The sequence below is a fragment of the Microtus oregoni genome, unplaced genomic scaffold (assembly GCF_018167655.1).
Source record: "Microtus oregoni isolate MIOR12 unplaced genomic scaffold, Mior012 000029F_ref0000214, whole genome shotgun sequence".
Lineage (NCBI taxonomy): Eukaryota > Metazoa > Chordata > Mammalia > Rodentia > Cricetidae > Microtus > Microtus oregoni.
The window spans coordinates 29,501,508-29,527,047 of record NW_024543088.1 but is presented as its reverse complement, the minus strand read 5'-3'; the positions used below and the strand labels follow the sequence as shown (position 1 = coordinate 29,527,047).

The 25,540-nt window shown below is 38.5% G+C and overlaps 1 protein-coding gene across 1 annotated transcript; it reads left to right on the top strand.

The window, feature by feature from the left end:
* The first annotated feature begins 13,200 nt into the window (after window positions 1-13,200).
* Window positions 13,201-24,878, top strand: Uts2b (urotensin 2B). The gene is made up of 5 exons (XM_041678241.1): window positions 13,201-13,542; window positions 17,005-17,103; window positions 17,764-17,801; window positions 19,538-19,643; window positions 24,531-24,878. The coding sequence occupies exons 1-5, from the start codon at window positions 13,443-13,445 to the stop codon at window positions 24,554-24,556; spliced, it is 369 nt and encodes a 122-aa protein (XP_041534175.1). The 5' UTR covers window positions 13,201-13,442; the 3' UTR covers window positions 24,557-24,878.
* The last annotated feature ends 662 nt before the right edge of the window (window positions 24,879-25,540 follow it).

The window sequence follows — 25,540 nt, the reverse complement described above, 5'->3', positions numbered from 1 at the left end:
AGTGGTCCTTGGACTTCCCACAGGGCAGGGAACACTGATTGCTCTTTGGGCTGACAAGGGAGGGTGACTTGATCGAGGGAGGGGAGGAAATGGGAAGCGGTGGCAGGGAGGAGGCAGAAATCTTTAATAAATAAATTAATTAAAAAAAAAGAATTAGACGAGGAAAAAAAGATAAGAGCTGGGTCCTTTTTAAGGGACAAAGGAAAGTTTTAGAAGAATCCACCTAACCCTGAGCAGACCTGAGCTGTAGCAGTCAGCAAAACTGATTGTTTCTACATCCCCTCCCTTTCAGGGAATCCATTCCTCTGCATTCCTACTTGTCAGCAAAGCTAAGTGAAGTGCCCATAAATCCGAATTCACTCCATCACCACAGTTAGTGGTCTTAGGATCAGCTGAGTCGTAGCCAGGCAGGAAGTACAAATTATACACGTCAAGGCAAAAATCTCCATAAATATGGATTCCAACTAAAAGTTTCTAACAGAGGAAGAAATCTCATACTGGCAATTTCTTCTTGAATCTCATCTTTTTTTTATTTGTTTATTAGGATTTTTGGTGCTTTATTTATTTATTTTGACAAAGTTTCTCTGTATAACATCCCCAACTGTCATGAAAATCATTTTGTAGACCAGGTTGCCTTTAAATTCACAGAGATTTGCCTGTCTCTGCCTCCTAAGTGCTGGGATTAAAAGTGCGGGCCAACATGCCTGGCAGCAATTTCTTCCACATGCATTGTTACTCAAACAGGTGCTGAGGACACATAATAACAATTTTGCTAATAAAACTAATCTGAACTTCTCAATACGTAAGTTCAATTGTTATTAAACGTATCGATATTTTTGACGGTTTCTTCAAAAAAACCTTGAAAAACATTGTGGCACAAAGGCAAAATGGAACCTGTGGAGCAGGGTGGCATCATCAACTTGTGACCAAATAAAATCACTGTCCTGTATGAAGCCTTGGGTTGGAGCTGCTCTTTTGTATACTTCCTGTAAACTTTTGGGTCTCCAGATAGAAGGACACAAATTCATCCTCTGGTTTTGAATAAGGAAAATATGAATTTCTAGACATGTTTGGCCACTAAAAAGGGCTGGAGTCCACATAGAGAAGGAGTATTGAACATTAGTCAAGGAGAAGAAGGCACCCATCAATGTCATGGTTCAAGCTCTGTGTTAAATACATGTTACACTGTGTCACATCCGTTTTTCCTTTAACCCCCATGACAAGCTGAAAGAAGTATAAAGCGAGGAAAATGAGGAGCCACCATCTTGATTTTCACACAACCTAGAATTTCTTGGGATACAGAGTTTGGATAAACGGCTGAAACACTAATAGAAGGCAAAAAGTGGACAAAGAAATGTTGAGGCAATGTGTAAAAGATGAAGCAGCAAAAGGCAAGGAATCTTTTCAATTGGAAAGTATGACCTTGGATTTAAAGATAATCAGTTCTCCAGGCACAGCGAGCAAAGGATTTTTCTAGAAAAAGAGCTGTGGGAACACAGGGTGGTCTCTTGAGAGTATCCTCTTACCTGCTTTGCACAGGAAGGCAAGGTCTGAGACTGTGATCAGTACAAGAGAAAGGGAAAGGCTGAAATCAAGGTTGAAGAAGAGCAAACAAGACTCCAGAGCACAGAATCTAATAGAGGTAGCAGAGGGGCCAAGTGCAGACATATTACACATGAGTTAGTTTCTGTGAAGGGACAAAGGCTTTATATTAATCAATAGTCTACATCATATCTAAAAGCCACACAGAAGGAGAAGGGTGCACAAGTTATAAGGAGGCTCATTATTTGATACCGTTTTTAGCAGAAAAGGTTTTTCCTATAGGAGGCCTACCATCTTCTTTAGTGGTGATGCTCAAAAGAGTTCTTTCTCATTGATATCAACATTATTTTCAAGCACAAAAAGCTCCCTTATAGTTTATTGCCGTGTCTGAATGCATATCTACTTCCTACCTTCTTCCTTCCTTTCTTCCTTCTCTCTTTCTCAATCTCTCTCCCTTCTTTCCTTTGTCCTTCCCTCCTTCCTTCCTCCCTCTCTCTTTCTTTTCTTCTTTCTCTCTCTCTCTTTCTCTTTCTTTCTTTCTTTCTTTCTTCTTTCTTTAGATATCTGTATATCTGTAGTTTACAGACCATGTCAGCCATCAAGTCCCACTCAGCTATCCGTCATCTCTCTCACTCAATGCCATATAATTTCTTCATGTAGAAGGCTAACAGATGCATATATCACTTCTCTTTTCCAGCTCTGAACTTGAATGCTTCAGAGATCCATGATTTTGAGAGCATCTATCATACTTTCCTTGGAATAGTCTTGCTGTGTGTGAAATAGTTGGAACTTATTCACTCCAACAGGTAAGGTTCTGTTAAGTGCCGCATAAACAGAAGTGTCAAGGACCAGCCTCGACAAAACACCTCTTGCCAGGGTAGGGGCATGACAGTTTAGAAATATAAATAAAAATATGAAAATCCATGAAAAACAATAAAACAAAAACCATAGAATAATACTGGAGGGTGTTCTAATGAATACTGATATTGTCCACATTTAATTTTCCATACTTCTTTATACCCCAATACAAAAGGGGGAAGAAGGCAACAAAAGATTTTTTTAACATGATACAAAGGACTACTTGGACAGTTAATTGTTTTTAACACTTTGCAACATCAAGTCATTAGCATTCTGTTGTTTAGGCAGTGATATCACTCTAGAGCAAGTATCCTGAAGGCAGACATTCCCCAGGTAACCTCATATAATAAAAGAAGAAGCAGAAATATTGTTACATATCCCGACCATCTATCAGGATAAAACAGATCTACTTGGATGAGCCATATTAATGTCAAAAAAAACAAGCAACCACATCCTAAATCGGGAGCTATTTCTACACTTGTCAATCATTTTGAGCAACCTCCAAACTCTCTGATCATCAGACAAGGCGAAAATATGCTCACATTTTTGCGCCTCCACACAGAAGCACAAATCTACTTGTTTAATTATTACCTATTTCTGCGGTCAGATGGGACCAACAATTCTGGTTGTTGAGACAGATTTAGTTATAAATTAGGCAGACTTAGTTATAAATTAGGCAATACAGATAAGAGTTAAAAACTTTTGCTGCAACGGGCACTGTAGAAAACCAAATACGCTACTTGATTTAGAGTTGGGATATGAGAGTTTTCAGGAAAATCTTTTTTTTTTTTTTTTTTTGATGAGAAACTTGTTTTTTATTTTGTTTTGCTTTGTTCTAACTCTTTTTTTTTTTAATTTATTTATTTATTAAGGATTTCTGCCTCGTCCCCACAACCGCTTCCCATTTCCCTCCCCCTCCCCCGATCAATTCCCCCTCCCTCATCTGCTCGAAGAGCAATCAGGGTTCCCTGACCTGTGGGAAGCCCAAGGACTGCCCACCTCTATCCAGGTCTCGTAAGGTGAGCATCCAAACTGCCTAGGCTCCCACAAAGCCAGTACGTGCAGTAGGATCAAAAACCCACTGCAATTGTTCTTGAATTCTCAGTATTCCTCATTGTCATTGGTTCAGTGATAGGCTATGACTGGGTGATGAACCTAGTCCCGAGGAATCAATAAGAGAGTTGACTGAGGAAGTGACACTTTCACTGAACCTTAAAATGCAGAGGGAAAGAAAAAAGAACAGAGATAGACAGACAGAAAGACAAGGGGTTTCCAACCAGGTGCAATTTTTTTTTTTTTTTTTGTGGCACAGTGAGGCTTGGAAATTTTGAAGAACTGAAAGACTGCCTCTTTGGTTAAGTGATGTCAAAAGAAGATAGACAATGATGAGACTAGAGAAGTGGATGAAGACTACAATGCAGAACCTTCTGGTTTATAATGGACCAATTTTATATTGGCAAATGAGAAAAATATAGATGGTTTTAAGTTAGTGTATTATGGACAAGCATTTATACTTCTCAAGGATTATTCCAGTGCCTCTGAAAATGTGTTGATGGGAGGCACTGTGAGCGAGAGGAAACTTGTTAATGTGGCTGTTTTAGTTGTACCAATGTAAAGTGTTATCCTTCTGGCTCTAAAGAGAGAGCAGAAGGCAGCACAAAGATTCACAAAATTAGAGGGTGTAAGTGAAGATGCTGTGACACTGAAAAGGAGTGGGAACGGGAGAATGAATGTCTTTCAATGGTGCAGATAAACAGGGCCATTTAGTACAACAATGATCATGAAATGGAAAGAGAAAGCACTTAGAGGTAAGCACAAGGTTTAGGTTCACTGAGAAACTAATAAGAAACCCAGGAAGCAAACCATCTTGGGATTTGCAATTTTGTTACTCATAGGAGAGATAAGAAAAGAAGGATAAATTGTTTCACTGGCTGAAGGTAGAAATCCAAATCACTATCTCTAGGAGCAGGCTGAAGAGCGACAGCAAAAGAGAATAGAGTCAAAGCCTGAGAGGTTTTAAGTCCACACAAGGAACCTTGAAATGGTGACCATCAACATGGGGGAGAACCAGAGAGTAGTCCTTGGTTAAAAACGACCTCAGCAGTGGGGAGTAGGAGGGCATCCAGGGAAAGGAGGGGCTAAGTGTCTGATGGTTTTTGAAAGTGCTGCTTCAAGGGAGTTGGAAAGGAATCAATGAGCAAAAGGATGACATAGAAGAGTGTGTGGGTACAGGACTGTAGGCAGACAATTTGACTTCAATGTCACAAGCTCCTACAAACACAGAAGAGGAGAGAACCTCTGTTGTATGAGGCCAGAATTAACCTGACAACCCAAATGAATAGTGAATTAATAAGAAACTATAGAAATTTTTCTCCATAAAATGCCAACAAATTGAACCTGGCAAACATACACAAAAAAGATCATACACCATGACCATGACTAAGGTATGCTAAGTAGAAAAAATTCAGAGACTATATATATTATTGATAGAATAAAGAGGTACTTTATTTCAAGATACCTTAATATATGGAAGAAAAGAATTAATAAAAGTCTGATGTCCTTTCATAGCGAATACATAAAAGTAGGAAATGAAAGGTACTTCTTCAATATGAAAATGAGCCCTACAAAGAAGCAACAAAACAAACAGCAAGAACAGTGAAAAACTGGAGTGACTGAGGAAGCCCTTTCTCAACGTTTCTATTTGTCGTTGCACTGGGTATTTGGGCAGAGTGACTAGAGCGTGTGACTGCGAAGCCACCTATATTGGAAAGGGATCCCTTATAGTAGCCATGCATCCACCAACTCCTTTGTGACTAATAGGTAAATAAATTGTTTTGGAATGCACATACATACCATTAGTATCCACCCAAACTGAGACTAAAAGAATCATTATGTAACACCAGAGACCTATGTTGCAGATTTTTTTTGCTTTATTCTTATCTACCTATCTGATGTTTCCATCAACATACTTGACAGCACCCTAGCCTGTTGAGCTATCTCCATGGCCACAGACTGTTTATTTTAATCCAATTTTGCAGTTTTATGGAGCAGATAATTTTATACCTCCTTTGTCCTTTATGCTCAGGACCTCTTTGGTTATTTGGTGAGCTTTGAAATTCCATCCAATTGTCCTTCCTTCCTTCCTTCCTTCCTTCCTTCCTTCTTCCTTTCTTCCTCCGTCCCTTACTCCCTCCTTTCCCTCCTTCCTATCCCCTTCTTGAGTGTGTGTGTGACCCTTTAAGTCCAAGTCCACATGCCAAGCAAGCTCTCTCCTAATGAGCTGCACATCCAACTCTGTTTTATTCAATATGGTTGTTTGTTTGTTTAGTATTTATAGGGAAAATGTCAGTGGAGTTTTGAAGGCCTGTACTGAATCATCTGTATATTGCTTTAGGGAGTCTGGCCATTTAAATAGCACTTCCAGACCATGAGCTCATAGATCTTCTTCATTAACTTTAATGAACATTTTATGGTTTTGCACACCCAGGTCTTTTGCCTCCTCAGTTAAGATTACTTTAGCGTTTTAATTTTGGGGTGCTACTGTAAATGACTGGTTTCTTGCCCTGCACTATCATCATCTTAATTGTGCTGTAACTTCTTTTATTTCTTTCCTCTCTCATCTTCTCTGTGAGTAGAACATTTTCTTTGGTGGTATGCTGTGAGTCTTTAGCTTTTAAATTTTTGTGTAAGTGCTATAGAGACTTAGTATGACAAGGGCTATTTGGCAGCATCTTACAGTTATTAAAGGCTATTTTAAAAGATAAGAATTTAACTTTGAAATAAAACCCCACATTCACTACACATGTCCTTTTGAAACAGGCTCTCTCTATCTCTATGGAGCCCTGGTCCATCTGGAACTTGGTGTATGGACAAGGCCAGATTGGAACAAACTCACAGGGATCCCCCTACCTGTGCCTCCTGAGTGTTGGGAGTAAAGGTGTGTACCACCACGTTCAATCATGTGTTATAGTTTTTATATACCACTTTAAATGTTTTTTAAATAGTGTTTTGTCTGACAAACTATGGTGATGATTATTATCTCAAAAGCTAGTGTCTCTGTGTCTGAGTATTAAAAGTTGAGGGATTGACATGCTATGTAAAAGGAGGCTGCTTGTTCATCCTGGACACCTAGAACTGAAATCATCACACTGAATATGTATTAATTAAAACACTGCTTGGATTCGATTTGTCAATATTTTATTTAGTATTTTTGCATCTATATTCATGAGTGAGATTCGTCTGTAATTCTCTTTCTTAGTAATGTTTTTCTGTGATTTGGGTATCAGGGTAATTATAACCTCATAAAAAGAGTTTGGCAATGTTCCTTCTAGTTCTATTGTGTGGAATAATTTGAAGAGTATTGGTATTAGTTCTTTTTTGAAAATCTTATAGAATTCTGAGCTGAAACCATATGGTCCTGGGCTTTTTTTGGTTGGGAGACTTTTGATGACTGTTTCTATTTCTTCAGCATTTATAGGTCTGTTTAATTTGCTTTTCTGGTCTTGATTTAATTTTGGTAAGTGAGGTAACCCAGACCCAGAAAGATAATTATCACATGTACTAACTCATAAGTGATTTTTAGATGTAAAGCAAAGAAAACCAGCACACAAATCATAATCCCAGAGAATCTAGACAACAATGAGGACCCTAAGAGAGACATACATAGATCTAATTTACAGGGGTAGTAGAAGAAGATGACAGGATCTCCTGAGTAAATTGGGAGCAAGGCGACCATGGAAAAGGGTTCAAGGGGAGAGGAGAGGCAGGGAGGGGAGCAGAGAAAAACATAGAGCTCAATAAAAATCAATTAGAAAACACTGCTTGGTCCATTAGCTCTAGCTTCTTATTGGCTAACTCATATTAATTTAACCCATTTCTATTAATCTGTGTATTGCCAAGTGGAAGTGTCTTACAGGCAAAGATTTGGTATGTCTGACTGTGGCAGCTTCATGGCATCTCTCTGACTCTGCCCTTCTTCCTCCCAGCATTCAGTCTAGTCCTCCCCCCCTACCTAAGCTATGCTCTATCAACAGGCCAAGGCAAGTTCTTTATTCATTAATGGTAATCACAGCATACAGAGGGGACTCCTACATTACCTCCTCTTTCCTGTTTAAATAAAAAGGAAGGTTTTAACTTTAACATAGTAAAATTACATATAACAAAACAGTTATCAAGCAAGAATTATAGTTACAATATTTCTATTTACTTTATCTTTTATTATAACTAAAGAAAACTATAACTATCTATTCTTCAAGTCCATCAAAGACTCCAGAAGGATATAACATTACCTAAGTAAACAGGAAGTACATTGTAAGCAACTTCCAAAACTCTAGAATTGACAGAGACATTTCACCATCTGGACAGTCACCAAAGTTCTTCTGTATTTTTGGGGCATCCATCTTCAGCCTACAGGCCCATAGTATTTAGCAGACTTCCATGAAGCAGGAAATTTCAGAGACACTTCTGCCTATATTAGCAGTTTGCCTTTCTCTTTCTTCTGTATCCTACAGAATGTCTCGCAGACTCTTTCATGAATCAGGAACCCCAAAGGATCATCTTACCTTTAGGCAAGTTTAGCAGTCATTTCTTTGTGGATCCTGCATCCATTTCAGCAGTCCATGCAAGAGCAGTTTCCTGCTCAAATGGCTAACCAACTCCATAAGGAGCCTCTTTGATACCCCTCTTCCTCTTGAAGTAGCTTGTGCTGCCAGGTGCAAATGTGTCTTACTCTCATGAAAAGTCTTAAGTTCTTAAACATTTTAAATGGCATATTCTGAAGGTCTCTGAAAGATTTGAAGAATAGCTATCTAACTGAAATATATCTCCATACATCTAGAAAATCCAACCAACATGACTACAAACTTGACTATTATAGATGATTATTAATATATATTACATTATACATTACCTCTTTTAAATGAACTACACAATCACAATACCTTAATCAAGAGCAGAAATATACATATAGCAAGAGTAACCTTAAAATTTCATCAATAAACCAAGATCCACACCAATGCAAATCTCTATAGCACATCCCCCTTTAAATGTAAAGAAGCACTTACAAACAATATTTGGGAATATGGGCGTAGTTTTGTCCAAAATTCTTCCTACTTTTTGGGGGCACTGTTAATCAGGTCTTTCATGGTGTATCCTGTGTGCTAAGTTCATCTCAGTCAACAGTTGGGTGAAGTAATTTTTAGGGTGTTCGTGGCAACCTTTCGGGGGTTCTTGTTCCATCATACTATATATACAGGTCTGGAAGCAATCCACAGGTTCTCATCCACTGAGGGAACAAGAGAAGTACCTCTTTTCCAATGTAACATATCCTTAGACCCAAATTTGGAAGTCATGATACCTGTATAATATATATGCTGGTTTAGAACAGCAGCTCATACAATGAAATGTCTCTCTGTACTTAGCTCCTTCACTGTCAAAGAATTCAAAGAAGACACAATAACATACATAATCCAGACTCTCTGTGCATATTCCATCTTTTCATGGCTTATATATTTTTACTCCATTACTTCTGTACTCTGTCACTTTAAAGACTTTACCCTTTGTTTTAACCATTAACTTCCTTTTATAATTCTCTGTACTCTTTTTCTTCTCTCTCCTAAGCCTACATACATTTATCCTACACTGTGACCCATTTAGAGGTCTTTTTAAAAAAATCTGGATTTGTCTTTATTGTATATCTGTAATTCTTTACTGTCTTGAAGAGCTTTTGAAATGGTAAGAAGCTTGGTTGTAGCTGCTCTGGATGCTGGCTCCACCTCTCTCCACTTTTATTAAAATGGTGGAGGCTTTAGGGTCTCCAGGAAGGAGCTGCACTCAGCACTTTAACTCTGAGAATGAGCATGCAGCACATAAACCCTTTTTATCTGAGTAATAGCTAAATCTGCCATGCAGAGCACTGCACAGCCTAGAATTAACTCTGTGTATGGTGGTGGGAATCCGCCATACTCTCCTGCTTGTGCAAATCTAGTAGACCTAATCACATTGCCTGCCCAGGCAGGGAGCACTGAGCCATGAGCATGGTCTCAGCTACTTTCCTTCCAACCTCGAGTGGGCACACAAACGCCTGCCCACAAATGCCATTTAAATGCTCCATAGCCTGAGTTTGTGCTGGCAGCACAGCCCAGGAAACCAGATTTTAAAACTACCCTGCATTTTTTTTTCTGCTATGACTGAATCAGAAAAACCTCTCTTACTGGAGCTGTAGCATGCTGCCAAAAAATAGCAAGAAGTTGTGTTAAACTCCGCATTTTGTATGTGTGTGTAGAATTCCTTTTTAAGCCCTCTCAGGTTTTAGATGGATTTAGTCTACCACGTTGGATTTTGCTTTTGTTTACACAGGAAATGGGAGGCTATGCATTTATTCTGGGCTAAGAAAAATAACGTTTGATCAAGAAAGACCCCTTAGAAATCTCTCATAGGAGCGGATGACCCAGAAGTCTGAGTTCTACATCCAGAAAAACCTCAAGGCTACTGGCTGAAATGATCAAGCCTCACAGGACACTCCAGTCATGACTTGATCATAATTCTAAATTTTCTTTCGGTCCCCATAAGATTATCAGCGGCTCAATTCAGCAGGAACTAGCCTATGAAACTACGACCAGATTCCCTAAAAAATGAACTATGGATATTTTCCTTTGTTTAAAATGTTGGTCATAAGTTGTTATGGATAATGGTCAGGAAAAAAGCTAAACAAAGGATATTAGATTCAGAGTTCTTGTTCTTTAAAAAAAAAAGTATGTATGGGGGGATTGCCATGGGACAATGGTTTACACTGTAAAGAGTTGTTTCTTGTAGTTGTTTAATAAAATGTTGATTGGCCGATAGCTAGACAGGAAGTATAGGCAGGGTGACCATGCAGGTAAGTAGAGGTGAGGCAATGAGAACAGGTAAATCCTGGAAAGAGGATTCTGCAGTCTGCAGTCATAACCCAGCCACAGAAGAGGCAAGATGTGACTGCCTTGCTGAATAAGGTACCAAGTCATGTGGCTAACACAGACAAAAATAATGGGCTAATATAAGTTATAAGAGTTAATAAGAAGTATGAACTACTAGGCCAATCAGTGTATAACTAATGTAGACGTCTGTGTGATTTCTTTGGGACTTAATGACTGCAGGAACCAGGCAGGACAGAAACCTCAGTCAACAATGCTACACCCAGGAATGGTTTCTCTTTTCATAAAGAGCTTCGTGCTTTTACCCCAGCCTATCTACGTGTTTCCCTTTCATCGGTATGAATTCCATTTATGGTTTGTTGTAAAGTGTATCTGATGGTCATGAGCCTTCTCGGGCTTCACTCATCTAGGGAAATGTTTCCCTTTCTATGAAAGGCAGCCTGAGAATGGTTTTTTCTTTGCTTTGTTAATATCAAGTAAATATGGCAGGAGAAAAGATTTGTTGAGTTTGCATTAAGTTTACTAAATCAAATATTTGCGTGACAAAAAGCTGAAGAAAACTCATCTGTTTAGAAGTGAATCACCATAGTTAAAATTAGCTTGCAACTTTGAAGATCGTACTTAGAGGCTGTGATGTATTTCAATGGAAGAGCGGTTAGCAACTTAGCTCTGGGTTTGCTCTTCAACAACAACAACAACAACACACACACACACACACATACATATATACACACACATAGACACACACATACACACACACACACACACACACACACACCCTCATATATATACACACAGGTAACAGCAACAAAGGAAATTAACGAAAATATCTTCAGAATTGAGATTCCTGGTGAATTTTACACTAAAGCTTAGAATAAAATCTTTTTTTATACTTAAATATAAGATTCACTTACATTATATTTTAAAATATAAATGTAAGTTTAAATACTTTCAAATATAAATGCAAGTAATTTAAATATCTTTAAGACATATCTATCTATTTATTTATTTTTTGGTTAAGAAAATCTTTTTTTTTAATTGAAAAAAAATTTCTGCTTCCTCCCAGCCTCCCATTTCCCTCCCACTCCTCTCCCACTTCCCCCACTCCTCTCCCCCTCCCTTTCCAGTCCGAAGAGCAGTCAGAGTTCCCTGCCCTGTGGAAAGTCCAAGGTCCTCCCCTCTCCATCCAGGTCTAGGAAGGTGAGCATCCAAACTGGCTAGGCTCCCACAAAGCCAGAACATGAAGTGGGATCAAAACCCAGTGCCATTGTCCTTGGCTTCTCATCAGCCCTCATTGTCCGCCATGTTCAGAGATTCCGGTTTTATCCCATGTTTTTCCGTTCCAGTCCAGCTGGCCTTGATTTACATTTAACTTTATGATTTCATTGTAATAGTTACCCAAAAGTTTTCATTTTCAATTATTAGTTTATTTTTTGAGAGTTTATTTTCTATCTTATTATTTACATGTCTTTTAACATTTGTCCTGGAATAACACTATTTGATAATCATATCTGTACATCCTCTTGACAACAAATGACACTGATGAATATTTTTCTTCTTTCCATAACTTTTAAAATAGGCTTCAGACATGAGGTTTATTGAATACCAATTTTGAAACACAGTGGTATGATAAGGTAGTAGGATCATACTTCAAACAATGAGCATTCTTAAACTTTGAGCCTTAACAATAAACAAAGAAGAATCACAGTTATTCCTTTAACCCTTTTACCTTTTTTAACCAATTACAAAGTTGAGCGCTGTAATCCCGTTTTCTTTTCAATTACCTGGAAATGCAGTTACTTATTCATACACCCAGTGTGCTCTCATTCATATCCTCCTCAACTGACTGAAATGATTTAAAGGGGCAGAAATGTATAGGGTGTCTCTGGAAATCTTCCCAGTTTAGAAGTGGAGGGAGACACACAAACACACAGTGGTAGTAACAGAGGAAGGGACTATGGGTTGTGATGTATACAGTCCAGAGGATGAGACAAATATCATAACTCAAAGTAAGATAAATGAGCAAAGACTCTAAAGTCTTGGAGTGGGTGGCATTGGTCAGGAGCTTCTGAAATGAGCAGGGAAAACAGTCAGAAAACAAAGGGCACCAGTCAGCCAGAAATGTGACAGCAACGCTCCAGGACAAAGAATATGGGGCGGGTTCAAAAATGATGACTGGAAAATGAGCCCGTGAAAGAACTTGCCTAGATATTAAAACAGGTAGTTCAGCCCATTCAGGAAAATATCAAATGAACTGGATAGCAAAAATATTGGTGGATAACAAAACTATTGGTATTTGCCCTATTTGAGTCCACTGTGTCCACTTGGAACAGTATCAGCTGTGTGTGATGCATTCTCAAAACTAGAGGTCGTTACAGCACCCCTAGAGCCATTAAATCGGAATTCTGGATATATTGAAATACTCTGACTTAAAATGAAACCCTCAATTAAGGCGACTATTAAAGAGAGTAATTGATGGGACGTTTGCCAGCTCTGAATTAATTAAATTGAGTCTTGATTTAAGAAAGTGCTGCTCGTAGCAGAACGAAACCATCCTTCTCTAGTGCAGCAATGCATTTCAAACCTGAGCTCTTTCCAGCTTTCATCCTTTGGGCTGGTTAAAAATGTGATGCTGGTTATGCTGCTATTAAGAATATGATCAGTTGGCTCTAAATTAGTCAAATTGGTCCCACTTTTACCCTCTTTTTATGTTCTCAAGCTTAGCATCTCAGGATAATTAATGCTACAATAAGGAAAATAAACAAAAGTTTATGAAAACTCTCCATACATGTTCTGTTTCCCTAGTAACTGCTGTGGGCTTGTGCAGCATGTGTTTGATTGCGTGATCATACATAAGAATGCTTGCATTTAGTGAAATGGGCAGGTACAAGATGTATCGATCTGGTTCTTCCTCCCATTGACCGTGGGGCCAGTCTGTCCTGTCACTTCTCCAGGCAGTGAATCACGGTGACAGGATGCATTCCATTTTATAAATTTCTTCCCTTTGTAGGATACTCATGCTTGGATCACACTCGCCCTTTGCAGGCAGGCTCTGCTGCAATCGACAGCCATTTGGGGTATCTGCTTTGACTTGAAAATTGGGTTTCTCTGTTAGGACAGGAGATTTTCAACATGAAGGTCTTTTCAACCTCTTTCTGCTTCGGACTCCTGGCTTTGCTGTCTGTGATGAACCTTTTAAAATCTGCTCATGGAAGACAACCTCTGACCGCAGGTATGTGCACATGAATCTAAAGCCCTACAGGTTGGTGAGTGATCCTCATCGTTGGATTTATTTCATTTACTTTTCTGCCATTGCTGAAATAACTCTTTAAAGCAGTAATATAAGTTAATCACTGCACCCTCCTTAAGTAGCTGCTGTTCTGAACTGAAAATATTCTGTGGAGCTTTTCTTCTCTGGCAAATTGTGTCAACTTTGTCTGGTGTTGTACTAAATTAACGTCAGATACACACACACACAAACACACACACATTTCTAGTCACAGGCATTTATTTTAATTTGTACTATATGGTCAGAGATTTGGAATATGTAAAAAGCTGTTGATTCAGTTCCATTCCAGAAGTGCCCTGGAGAAAGGAGAAGACTTCTCTCATGTGAGATTATTAGCTGGATGCTCGCAAAAGGTGCACCTTGGAGAAAGTAGCAGATAAAACTGTTCTTGCAGAGCGGAGAGGCGGGGAATGCCTGGGGTGGGCGCAACACTCAGGTTAGATATTGATTTGAGTTTATCTGGGTCACTAAGTTCATAGTATGCACATTAAGGAAACAGTGTAACTGTGACATCTATTAAAAATATACCTTTATAAAGCCAGTGAAAGTGGATTTAGGGGCTGCTTTCTTTGAAAATGCAATGTATACAAACTGCCTGTTCAGCTTGGCCATCAGCTTACATTTAGTGGTGATTTATGACACAAACAAGTTCACTTATGAAACACTAGTAAATTTTTTCATTTTAAAAATAATGACTTAAAAAAACAAAATAGTGACTTAAATATACTGTTCATAAAACCTTATCCCTTCTGGCTTGTAACTGGGGGCTTTTCTTTTTCTTTTCTCTAACCTACACCCTGGCCAGGAAGGTCCTAGATTTTATTACTCACAGTTGGAAGTAGGAGGGAATTCAGTAAATGTTCTGTGACATTAAGGGAAGAAAAAGGATCAGCTTTCTCATTTTGGGACCTCATTCACTTTTACTGTACCTCTGTTACCTCTACTGTGTTTTTAAAAACCAACAAAGCTTACTTCTCTCATGAAGATTTTCCTATTGGCAGGTGAATACCACTAGAAGCAATTCCAAGGGTGGGTCTTGCAGACTCTGTATTCTACTGATGGCTTCCCCACTTTGTTCTCTCCATCCAAATCACTGTATTTGTAGGTCGCTATTGGTCTCTGCAAACTAATGAAATTGCTGGTGGTTCTGGCATAGTATAAATATGTGAGTAATGCTGTAGTGATTTGTTGAAGACTTTGCAGCCATCATATGTGTTACTGGTCATTGCAACTCTGCTCGAGCCTCTGAGAAACATAAAAATACATATGCAACTCTAAAACATTGATAAGATTCATAAACATCGCCTCTGACCTCAAGATTCCACAGATGACTTGATTTTCAAGTGTCTCTAGCAGCATAGTGGAAAGGTATCTCTCCGAGACCCTCTTGGATCTCAGAATCAATGAACATTAATGAACATGATTAATTTGAAGTGTTGTCATTTTCTGTTCTACATATTTCAAGATGAAAATAAATTTTCCCCATACATATTACATATCTATATTGAGCCATGAGTAGCTCAATGCTGCTAGCGTTTATTCATGGGGAAATATTGAAGCATGCCTCAGTTAAAAAGTGCAAAACTGGAAACTAGTTTACTAGAAAAGGAAGAAAGGACAACATAACCACGAAGGCCATGCAAGACCTATTTTGTCATATTATCATCTGGGAAGTTTCTAGTGTTCTTTCTGGTAGAATTTCTTGTTTCTGTTTTTCAAAAGCTTCACACCTTCCTGTGAGTAAAAAAAAACCGTTTGTTCGTGCTGAGCCCAGGAGTGGTATTGGATCTGTATTTTCTGTCTTTGTCTATCACTCAAACTCACCTGCCTGAGCACTTTATCTTTTCCTGTGGCAAAGCCACCTCTGCATCCAGATGCTTATTATGCAGACATTTTCTTAATCAATGTTAACATTATTCATTGAGTAACATGGAAGTGTGTTAAAGGAACAACTTTTTTTTAAAAGCTATAGTTATAGTTTATAAGCTAAAAATAGAGACTAAGATGGAAATGTGATTGTTTTAATATTTTTCCCTGCTTTCATGTTAATTTCCTTAGACATGATGTTTAAAAAAAAATCTTCCCAAACTTCTTTTCTTATGAGATTCCTGTAAATGGTGGTTGTTTTAGGCAGGAAAGGATTTCTGAGAACAAACATCACACAGGTGTAGTCACCGGAAACAAAACTGTCAAAGGCAATCAATTTGTCTTGATTAGGAAAACATTCTACTTAACATCCACAGAACATAATGCAAAGCACAGCTTCCCATCAAGGAGCAAGAAAAGAAAATGTATTCTTTTTAAAAGATTTATCATTACAATACTTTAAACATGAGATAGGGATAGATAGATAGATAGATAGATAGATAGATAGATAGATAGATAGACAGACAGAGGGAACATACAATTTTGTGAGCAGAATACAGAAGTCAGCATTAGATCCCCCAGAGTTGGAACTGCAGGAGTTCATAAGTCGCCTTGTATGGGTGCTGGGAACTGAATGGGGTCTTCTGCAAGAGCAGCAAGCACTCTTAATCATTGAGCTATCTCTTCAGGCTCAAGATCTGTCACTCTCACTGTGTCTGTGTGTGTATTTAGGAAACAATTTAGTCAAGTTCTGACACATTTCCTTCACTGAAGCTATAAAAGCAATCATCACTTTCAACTGTTGAGGTCAGCTAAGCTCGCACAGCTACTGCAGCGAGCCCTTGTTAACCTACTTCCTGCCCACACAGTAATGATGAGAGTGAGGAGGTAAGAGGGAAAATGGACTGTATTGGATTTAAGAATCAACTAGAATATAAGAAACGACTTTTGATTTTTAAGGTCTTTATGTGAGCTCATTGTTTTTGAATACTCAAATTGTCCAGTTGGAATGAAGTCTTGTCCTAATTTATACTCCAGAATATAAACACATATAATGCTGAGGCATGTGTAGACCTAAGCCCTAATATCTCTCAGGTACATCCAGGACAGTGGAAAGAAGCCTGTATTGAATAAGTTGACACTCGCTCTTCCTCAAGTCATTTAAAGGAAACTCCAGACCACAGAATGTCTCATGTTTAAATGTAACACATCAAATAGAAGCACAGAATGAAATGTTATGCTCTTCTTTTAAAATTAACTTTTAGTTCATATGTTCAAAGCCGTTGCAGATGGTTAAGGAAGAAACTCAGAAAGGATAATAAAATTCTCCTGCAGTCCCACCACCCCTGTATCACTCTGGCTGTCTCTCAGGATGTGCACACCCACTCCCCCAGGTTTTAGAATGGTCTGCCATTTGAATCATAGTCAGCCCTTACCCTCTAACATTGGTGAATATAGGTGTTGAGTTGACTACAAATCCCAATGACCTAGAGGCACATTAAGTGACTCATTAACCACGTTGACATTTGATTATTACAGGACATGAGCTGTTTCCAACTAATGAACACACAATTCAAGAGAAACTACTGCTGGCTCTGCTGAGCCACCACCCGGGTTTCCAGAGGCCCTCCCACGCTGGTGAGTCAAGAACAAGACCTTGTTAAAAACAGCAGAATCAGGGTCTCACAGCAAATTCCTTTATGATCCTCTAGCTCTTGCAATCTTTCTGCCTCCTCTTCCTCAGTTCCCTATGTCTTAGGCATAGGAGTGTTTTGTAGGAATAGTGTGATTAGTTGTGATTTTCTGTAGTGGTCTCCGCCCATGGCAAACAGAAGTTTCCTTGTTGAGGGGTGAGGACTGAACTTATCGTTGGGTCTAAGGACAAATATTTAGAATATACTTAGAGGTCATGCCAGGTTAGTAAAGTGGGAGTATGTAAGTTCTCCTTCTAGATCCAGGACTTCACTAGCTTAGATGCTATACAGAAGCCTTCAGTGAAGACCACTGTCAGACGTTCATGATACAAGTCACAGAGTTACCTGAAATATTAAAAGTGTATTTTATTCCATGTAAGATTTTAATGTGATTAGGCGGACATAGGTGCTTTTTGTGCTATAGGTTATTGTGGTTCAGCATTCTACACATTAGAAACATCTTTAGTGTTCTCCATTAGGAATGACAGGGCAGTCCTGAAACATGAAAAAGATAATTGCCTTCCATTATGAGCATAGATGCATATCCTGAAGTGAATTAAATGCTACCCATGGTATGTTTTTCACTTGACAATGTCTCTTTCAGGTGTAGATCTGCCCATTAGCCCAGAAGACCTTAAACAGGTGAGAGTACAAAATGGTTCAATGCTCAACTTTAACAACTCTTACTAGATACATTTTTATACGTTATTTTTCAAGAAGTATTGATATTACAGTATAAAAGCTCTATTTCCACTAGAAAAAGAATAGAGTAATTTTTCAAGAAACAGACAACAAGCTATAGTGAGGCAAAATGACACACACACACACACACACACACACACACACACACACAGCAATTGTGGTGATACCAGTGGCCTAACCATGAGACACTGGAATAGTTAAAATTCTCTGAGATTGTCATCTGTAAAACCCGGGGATATAAGTTGGTGTTTTCCGAAGTTACAGTTTTTAAATAGTGGAATTTTACTTCCTGCTGAAAGAAGTTATGTGGTTTCAGAAAATTAACCATGGAAGAAACAGAAAAAGAAACATGTAACTTGGCTTCTAGCAGTTTGTTTGTAGAAACTGAAGTTCTGCCCTCTTGACAAGGAGTCCCACCCTCTCCATCAGTTTCATTTTCTCTCCTCCTTAATATCTCATAAAGAGTATTTTAATGGCTGAATTATACAATTTCTAATCTCCTTCAAATACAATTTGGTGCAGTTCCATCATCATGCAAAGAGTTTGGGCATTTGGAAAAAGAATTGGGAGCATCATTCTCTTCTGAGGAGCAAGAACCTGTGTACATGCAATATGTACACCAACCCTACACTGATAGAGTGGGTCTGTAGTGGCTATGTGTTCGGAGAACTTGTTAAATATTAAGATTAGGTTGAGGAGCAGAAGGAGGGAGAACATGAGCAAAGAAGTCGGGACCACGAGGGGTGCACCCACCCACTGAGACAGTGGAGCTGATCTATTGGGAGCTCACCAAGGCCAGCTGGACTGTGACTGAAAAAGCATGGGATAAAACTGAACTCTCTGAGCATGGTGAACAATGAGGGCTGATGAGAAGCCAAGGACAATGGCACGGGGTTTTGAACCTACGTAATGTGCTGGCTTTGTGGGAGCCTAGCCAGTTTGGATGTTCACCTTCCTAGAAATGGACGGAGAGGGGAGGACCTAGGACTTACCACAGGGCAGGGAACCCTGACTGCTCTTTGGACTGGAGAGGGAGGGGGGGAGGAGTGGGGGGAGGGGGAGAAGTGTGGGAGGAGGGGGAGGGAAATGGGAGGTTGGGAGGAGGTGGAAACTTGTTTTTTTTTTTTCTCCTTTTCTCAATAAAAAAATGGAAAAAAAAGATTAGGTTGAATGCTGGTTGAAAACTATAGGGCCTGAAATACGTCTTTTTTTTTTTTTTTTTTTTTTTAGAATGGAAAAGGACTCCTGAAAGTCCAAGCAATCACATAATTCTCTACAGTTTATTAGTGAGGACTGATTGATTATATGAGGGACATAAAGTTAAATATAGCTACCTAGGCTACACCTAAGCTGATTTGATTTGTGAATACCATGCACATTAGTCACAGTCCTACCCTAGTAGCACATCACCTTCAACAAGATAGCGTCTTCCCAACTCTTCCTGAACATCCAATATATGAGCCTATCAAGGCATTCTTATTCAAATAGCCCCAACCTGTTTCTTTCTGATTTCTTATTAACTCTCATACTTATTGCAGACAACTTCTGAATGCCAGTCTTTTGGGCTTTGTGCATTTATCTTTCTTTAATTTTTTCTTATGCCTTTTCTTTTATCTTTCTTCCTTCCTTTTTTTTTTGGTTCTTTCATCATCTTCCTCTTCTTTATTATTTTATAGCTAAAGAAACTGAAAGAACAGTTTATGGAGGGAAAGACTGCTGAACTGACCCACGCCACAGATGCTGTAGACGGCAGCCTATCCTCTTCCCGTCCTAATAAAAGAGGTAAGCTTTTATTTCCATTGTAAAAATGACTTCCAGAAGATTCTTTTGATAAAGACTTCTATTAATAAAAGGATAATATTGACAGTTTTCAGTCCTCTCGTTGAGATAAAGATGATGTAAGAAGAGAGTCTAACGATAGTGAGCGAGCACAAGCGTACCCAACCCTGTGATGGTGGCAACAGTGAGTGAAACATTTCAGGTTTAGATGAAAGAAGTCTGTAGTGCTTAAAATCCTCATCTCTTATTCCTATTTTGGCTTAAGGACTGAAGTCAGGAGGATGAAAGCAGAAATAGCCAAGTTTTTAACATAAATTGACTTTTTTCTTTACATAAATAGACACCCCATTGATACAATATTTGTTATATGCATAGATTTGATGCAGACAGTTTGGAAAATTATTCTTTTGAATCACTAGTTTTTCATATGTTTAACAGGATTTTCTTGCTTATTGCTAACAGGGTTCTTATTTTCGAAAGAGTAACGATTACATCTGTTTCTCCACTTCCTTAGTGATGTGAATTTTTTTAAGGTATATTTGACTTTTCTGATCAACACCCTAATTTGTCTTTAACTTCTATTAGAATATATTGTAGTAATAGGAGCGGCAATACTAGTAAAAAAAGGAAAAGATAACATAATATTAACAACTTAACACAAACCAACCAATTAATATCGCATTATTTCAAAATAACAGAAATCTTTAATAAATAAATAAAATTTAAAAAATACAATAGATAAGACTTTAAGCTTCAGAGCCAGGGTGGCTTGAGTTCAAATCTTATCTTTGATAATTTATTTCTGTATGACCTCAGGCAATTAATTTCTTATGAATGGGACTTTTTATATAAAATAATTTTCATGGATTGTTAGGACCAATTTATTTTACTTAATTTAGAATGTTACATGGCATATGATAAGTACTTCGTGAGCTTAAGTGAAAATGCATTCCAATGAATGCTCCATAATTATTATTTTATTCTTTATAATTGCTTTGACTATTTTATATAAGAGAAAACTGTGTTTTATGAAGATTAGATTACAGGCCTCAAATCATGCAACTGGTAATCACTGTAAAGGAGAAAGTAGTATGCGACAAAGTAGAGAAGGGATGGGAGGGGAGGAAACCTTAACTTTATTTAGGAGGATTGTCGGTTTCTACTTTGCATCATAAAGGAAAACAGGCGACAGAGACAGTAGCTCTGAAATTTTGCTGGCCACGTAATAAGGGCATTTCCTGAAAATGGAGAGTGGGTTTTCTCAGGACTTCTTAGTTTCTAGGATTTCCCTGTCTGTTGTGTTGCTACACCTGTTCCACCCTTCCCGAGATTTTTGTTTTTCTATTCTTAACTGTGGACATGTGTCTTACTTAGGAAAATACTTTCTTGTGAATTGCATAGGTTTCCCGGCTCTCTTCAAATCAAAAGTTTCATTTTGTCTTAAACTGCTGAGACAGCTTTCATCCCAAGGGTCAAGGTCTCTTTTGCAAGGATATTTTATTGTTTGTTTGTTTTCAGTTTTTGTTTTAAGAAAGAAAGAAAAAGTAAAAAAAAATCAAGAAAGTTTATCAACTATTTTTTATACAAGTATTTCCTTAAATTATTTATTTTGCTTTCTCACCTGCAACTTATAAAAACTTTTTTGAAAGCAGTTTAAATATTTCTTAAACTCAATATTCTTAGTTTAATTTTCCCCCATGAAATTTTTATTCTAGCTCTTACTTAATGCCATTTTAAAATGGGTTTATTTTGCTTAAAACAATAACCTCAGTTGTCATTCATTTAAGTGGAAATTATAGATGTTCTTTATTTTTGGCTAAATGCAATTTTGCATTTTTTCTCTGCTTACTCCTTCTCTCCTCACTTCCCTCCAAATGTGAGTGTGTGAGTGTGTGCGTGTGTGTGTCCATGTAGTGAAGACTTCAGCGATTCCATAATTTGGCGATTGTGACTACTGCAGTGATAAACATGGGTGTATAGGCATCTCTATAGGTTGCTCATTTTGATTATTTTGTATGTAATCTCAGACATATTGCTCTTTTTGTTTCCTTGATGATACCTATTCTGACTGGGATGAGAAATTTGCTTTATGGGATATCCATGGTTTCTCGGTACTAATTTCAAACTGTCCTGTAAATCAAAACTTATGCCAATACAAAGGAAGAGAAATGATTATTTAAAATGTTGGAAAAAGCAGCCGAGTTGGTATCCAGGCAGTTGGTTTTGTCAATACGTTATGTGGGGCACTGCGTTCCGTGTCCTCCCAGCAAGATAGGAAAAGGTTAAAGGAGTGCAGCAGGCCTTTCCCTTCTAGAACTTACTGAGTGATATCCATTCTAATGGAATGGGGATGGGGACCATCGACAATATCAAAAAATCTCTGAATATGGTGGGCAATGAGGGCTGCTGAGAAGCCAAGGACAATGGTACTGAGTTTTGATCCTACTGCATGTACTGGCTTTGTGGAAGCCTAGCCTGTTTGGATGCTCACCTTCCTAGACCTGGATGGAGTGGGGAGGACCTTGGACTCCCCACGGGGCAGGGAACCCTGACTGCTCTTTGGACTGGAGAGGGAGGGGGAGGGGAGTGGGGCGTGGGAAGTGGGGAGAGGCAGGGAGGAAGCAGAAATTTTTAATAAAAAATTTTTAATAAAAAAAAAAGGCCTAAGAAATTGTTGGAAAACCCTGTCTCTCCCACTAATATTTTAACCTTCTTACATCAGGGGTAGCAAAGTAGTGACTTCAGTGAATAGATGATTTTGAAATTTAGGAAAGCAGCTCAAATGGCATGTGTAAATTTGACATTTATCAACAAACTCACATCTGTCATTTTGCTGAGACCATCCATGGAGTGACACTCCATACAGAGGGAAGCTATCTCAGGACTGAAACTCAGGTCAGATAAAGAGCAGAAGTGTGAAACTGAGAGAGAATCAGTCAAAAGGGTTGGGTAGAAGTAGATACTAACCAAGGAAACAGTGCAGGACAAAATTCATAGAAGCCAAGTTCAAGCACATCTCAAGAAACTTCAGGGCATCTGAACTAAGATAGCTCCAGGAAGATGAGAGTCAATACCTACATGTTAGTCCAGGAGCAAAGAACCTCAACAATGGGCCAACTTCTTATTAAAAGGGGCCTGGTAAAACAATTGGAACCACAGACCACAGACAGGTCCTGTATGTGTGTATGTGTTCGTGTGTGTATATATGTATGTGAGTGCATGCGAATACAAGCATCAGTTTGTACAGAGACTAGAGGAGAGTCTCAGTTGTCATTCCTCAGAAACTCTCAACCCTATGTTTTGCGACAATATCTCTCGCTGGGATGGGAGGTTGCCCAGTCAGCCATAGAGTTCTGCCTGCATAGATAGCTCTTCTGAAGAACACTTTTCTGTGGGAACACTTGACATTAACTAGGATGATATAAGCATCAAGGAAAGTTTTTTGTTGTTGTTGTTTTTTTAAACAAAGAGATATGGAAGCATGGTCCTGTGCGATAACAAGCAAGAAGGTGTTGTGATAACGACTATATGAAATAGATGACCAGGTTAGCTCATGAAACAACACATATTCTTTATTAAAGTCAGTACTACTGGCGCATCAAAGAAGTAATGAGTCTGAGCAACCATGCATGAAGGTGAAATGGACCCCCAAATTCAGCTTAAGGCAGTAAGAGTTTTCATCTACTGGAATAGTTTTCCTTACAAATTTAGTCTATAACCCTTACATAGCTGCTCTAAGTATAGTTGCTCAATACTGAACACAAGAGTGAATTAGACAGACATCAAGGGTCAGCAGCGGTTAAGCTGGCTGGAATTTAACTTTATGAAACTGATGGATGATTTGCGGGCACGGGGTAATTGACTCTATCAACAGTACTATGCGTGGTAGTCCTTTCAACCTGGCCGAAAATATTCTCCAAACTATATCCCCCGGCAAACTTAACTGTAGTGCTATGGGATTTAAACCTTGGCTCCGTGTCAGCTATTATTTTTGTGCCAGACGGAGGTATCCAAAGATGTCTGGAGGAACAAACTGCACGATGATGATGACTTTCCATAACACACTATTAAAGGAAGCCTGGATTAAAGGGCCATGTTCTCAGCTCAGATCTGAAAATAGACTCCTGCCTTCACAGGAGCTGAGTGCAGTTTTTCAGAAGGACAGATACAGCTCCACCTTCTGAAGATATAAAATGATTCACTGATGCATTTGAAAACTGAAATGGTGCCAAATTTGGTTTTTTATTTGTCTGAAGTAGTGTAATGTGAACAGAATATTAAGGCTAAATGTGATGAAGAATAATTTATCTAAATATCATTTGGTACCTTGCAAGGTGATTGTTAAGCTCCCTGTTTCTTCCCTCAATCAACAGAATGAAGAATAATTCTCCTAAGTATCATTTCATGGCTTGCAAGGTGAACTTAAGCTCCCCCTTTCAACCCTCAATCAACAGAGGATCATTTAGTCCCACCGTTTACTTATATGACTTCTTCCTGAGCATTTCAGCTACACACAATGTGAAATGGAGGTGTGTGTCTCCTAGGTCAGCCTCTGTGGTCCTCGGATTATGTTATGTGCACTGGAATGCAGAAGAGTGGTGACCCGTAGAAGTTGCACAGCAGGGCCACTCTCTAGTTTATACTACCCATTCTGGCAGTCACTAACCTCTGGGTGCTACTGCAAATGTGGCATGTGGCTAGGAAAATGAAGAACATGAATTATTAACTCACTTAATTTTAAACCCACATAAAGCTAGTGGCTACCATATTGAACTTTTTTTTTTTAAAAAAAAAAAAAGAATCTTTGTCTCTTTTGCGAGCCCACAGACTATTTTATTCAAGGAAGATTTTAAAAATCCTTCTAATAACTTGCTTTGCTTTCCTCTTTAGCTTGTTTTTGGAAATACTGTGTCTGAGTCTTTTCTGGATATACAAAAAGGAAAGAGCACCTAGGAAGATGAATATTCTCTTGCTTCAAGTTCGCCTCTGTTTCCGGCCTTCAGAAACTGGCTCTTATTCTGCACATCCTGTCCTTACTTTCTCACCTGCCCCTACCTTGATTGTGGTTGGCTTAATGCTCATATGGTAAAGAATGACACTGGCTGCTCTCTTGAATAGAACTGACCATCAAAATGGCTTTAAAGCTGAAACTGAGTGTATGATTTGTTGTAAGCTTTCTTGAAGTCTATTCTCTCTCTCTCCTTCCCCATAATGCTTTATTGTTGGCTGTCAATAAAAAAAAAATTGAAAAGCATCTGAGAGAGTTAAAATAAATTATATAGTCTCAATTCACATGAAAAATATGCAATATTTTTCTTCCTCATTTTTATGACTGTGTTTTCTTTGGCTTCATTGGGACCATTTCCGTTGAGAATTCTAGGGATGAACACGTTACTAAGGAACAGAGATGCACAGTTTGCCTAACCACAGAAGAAAGTGATGCTAAATCTCTCAGAAATAGTATGTGAAGAAAATGTTGATAAAAGGACTTGTTTTGGGGACTCTTTTTTATGAATTTGCTTCTTCCAGAGCATCGGGGACTCTTTGACACCTTCTGCATGCCTAGAACAGGTGGGACTCTGTGCTCTGAAACAAAACCCAGAATGCACTGGCTTTCCTTGTTAGGTTTTAATTTCCCATGGCTCCATTTTTATTTTCATAAAGCTGAACAAGACTGTTTAATTAATTCCGGCCTCAGAGCTTAGGCTTAATTTTGCCTGACAACTGCTCTGACACAGAAGCATTCTCAAAATAACTTTCGAATTAAGGAATATTATGACTGCACTATTATGTGGCCCACGTGCATCCATTTGTTTTATAATACTGAGAAGTGCATTTGTATCTATGTACTAATGTGTAGTGTTGAATGATAAAAGTATTTCATAAAAGAGGATGATAGT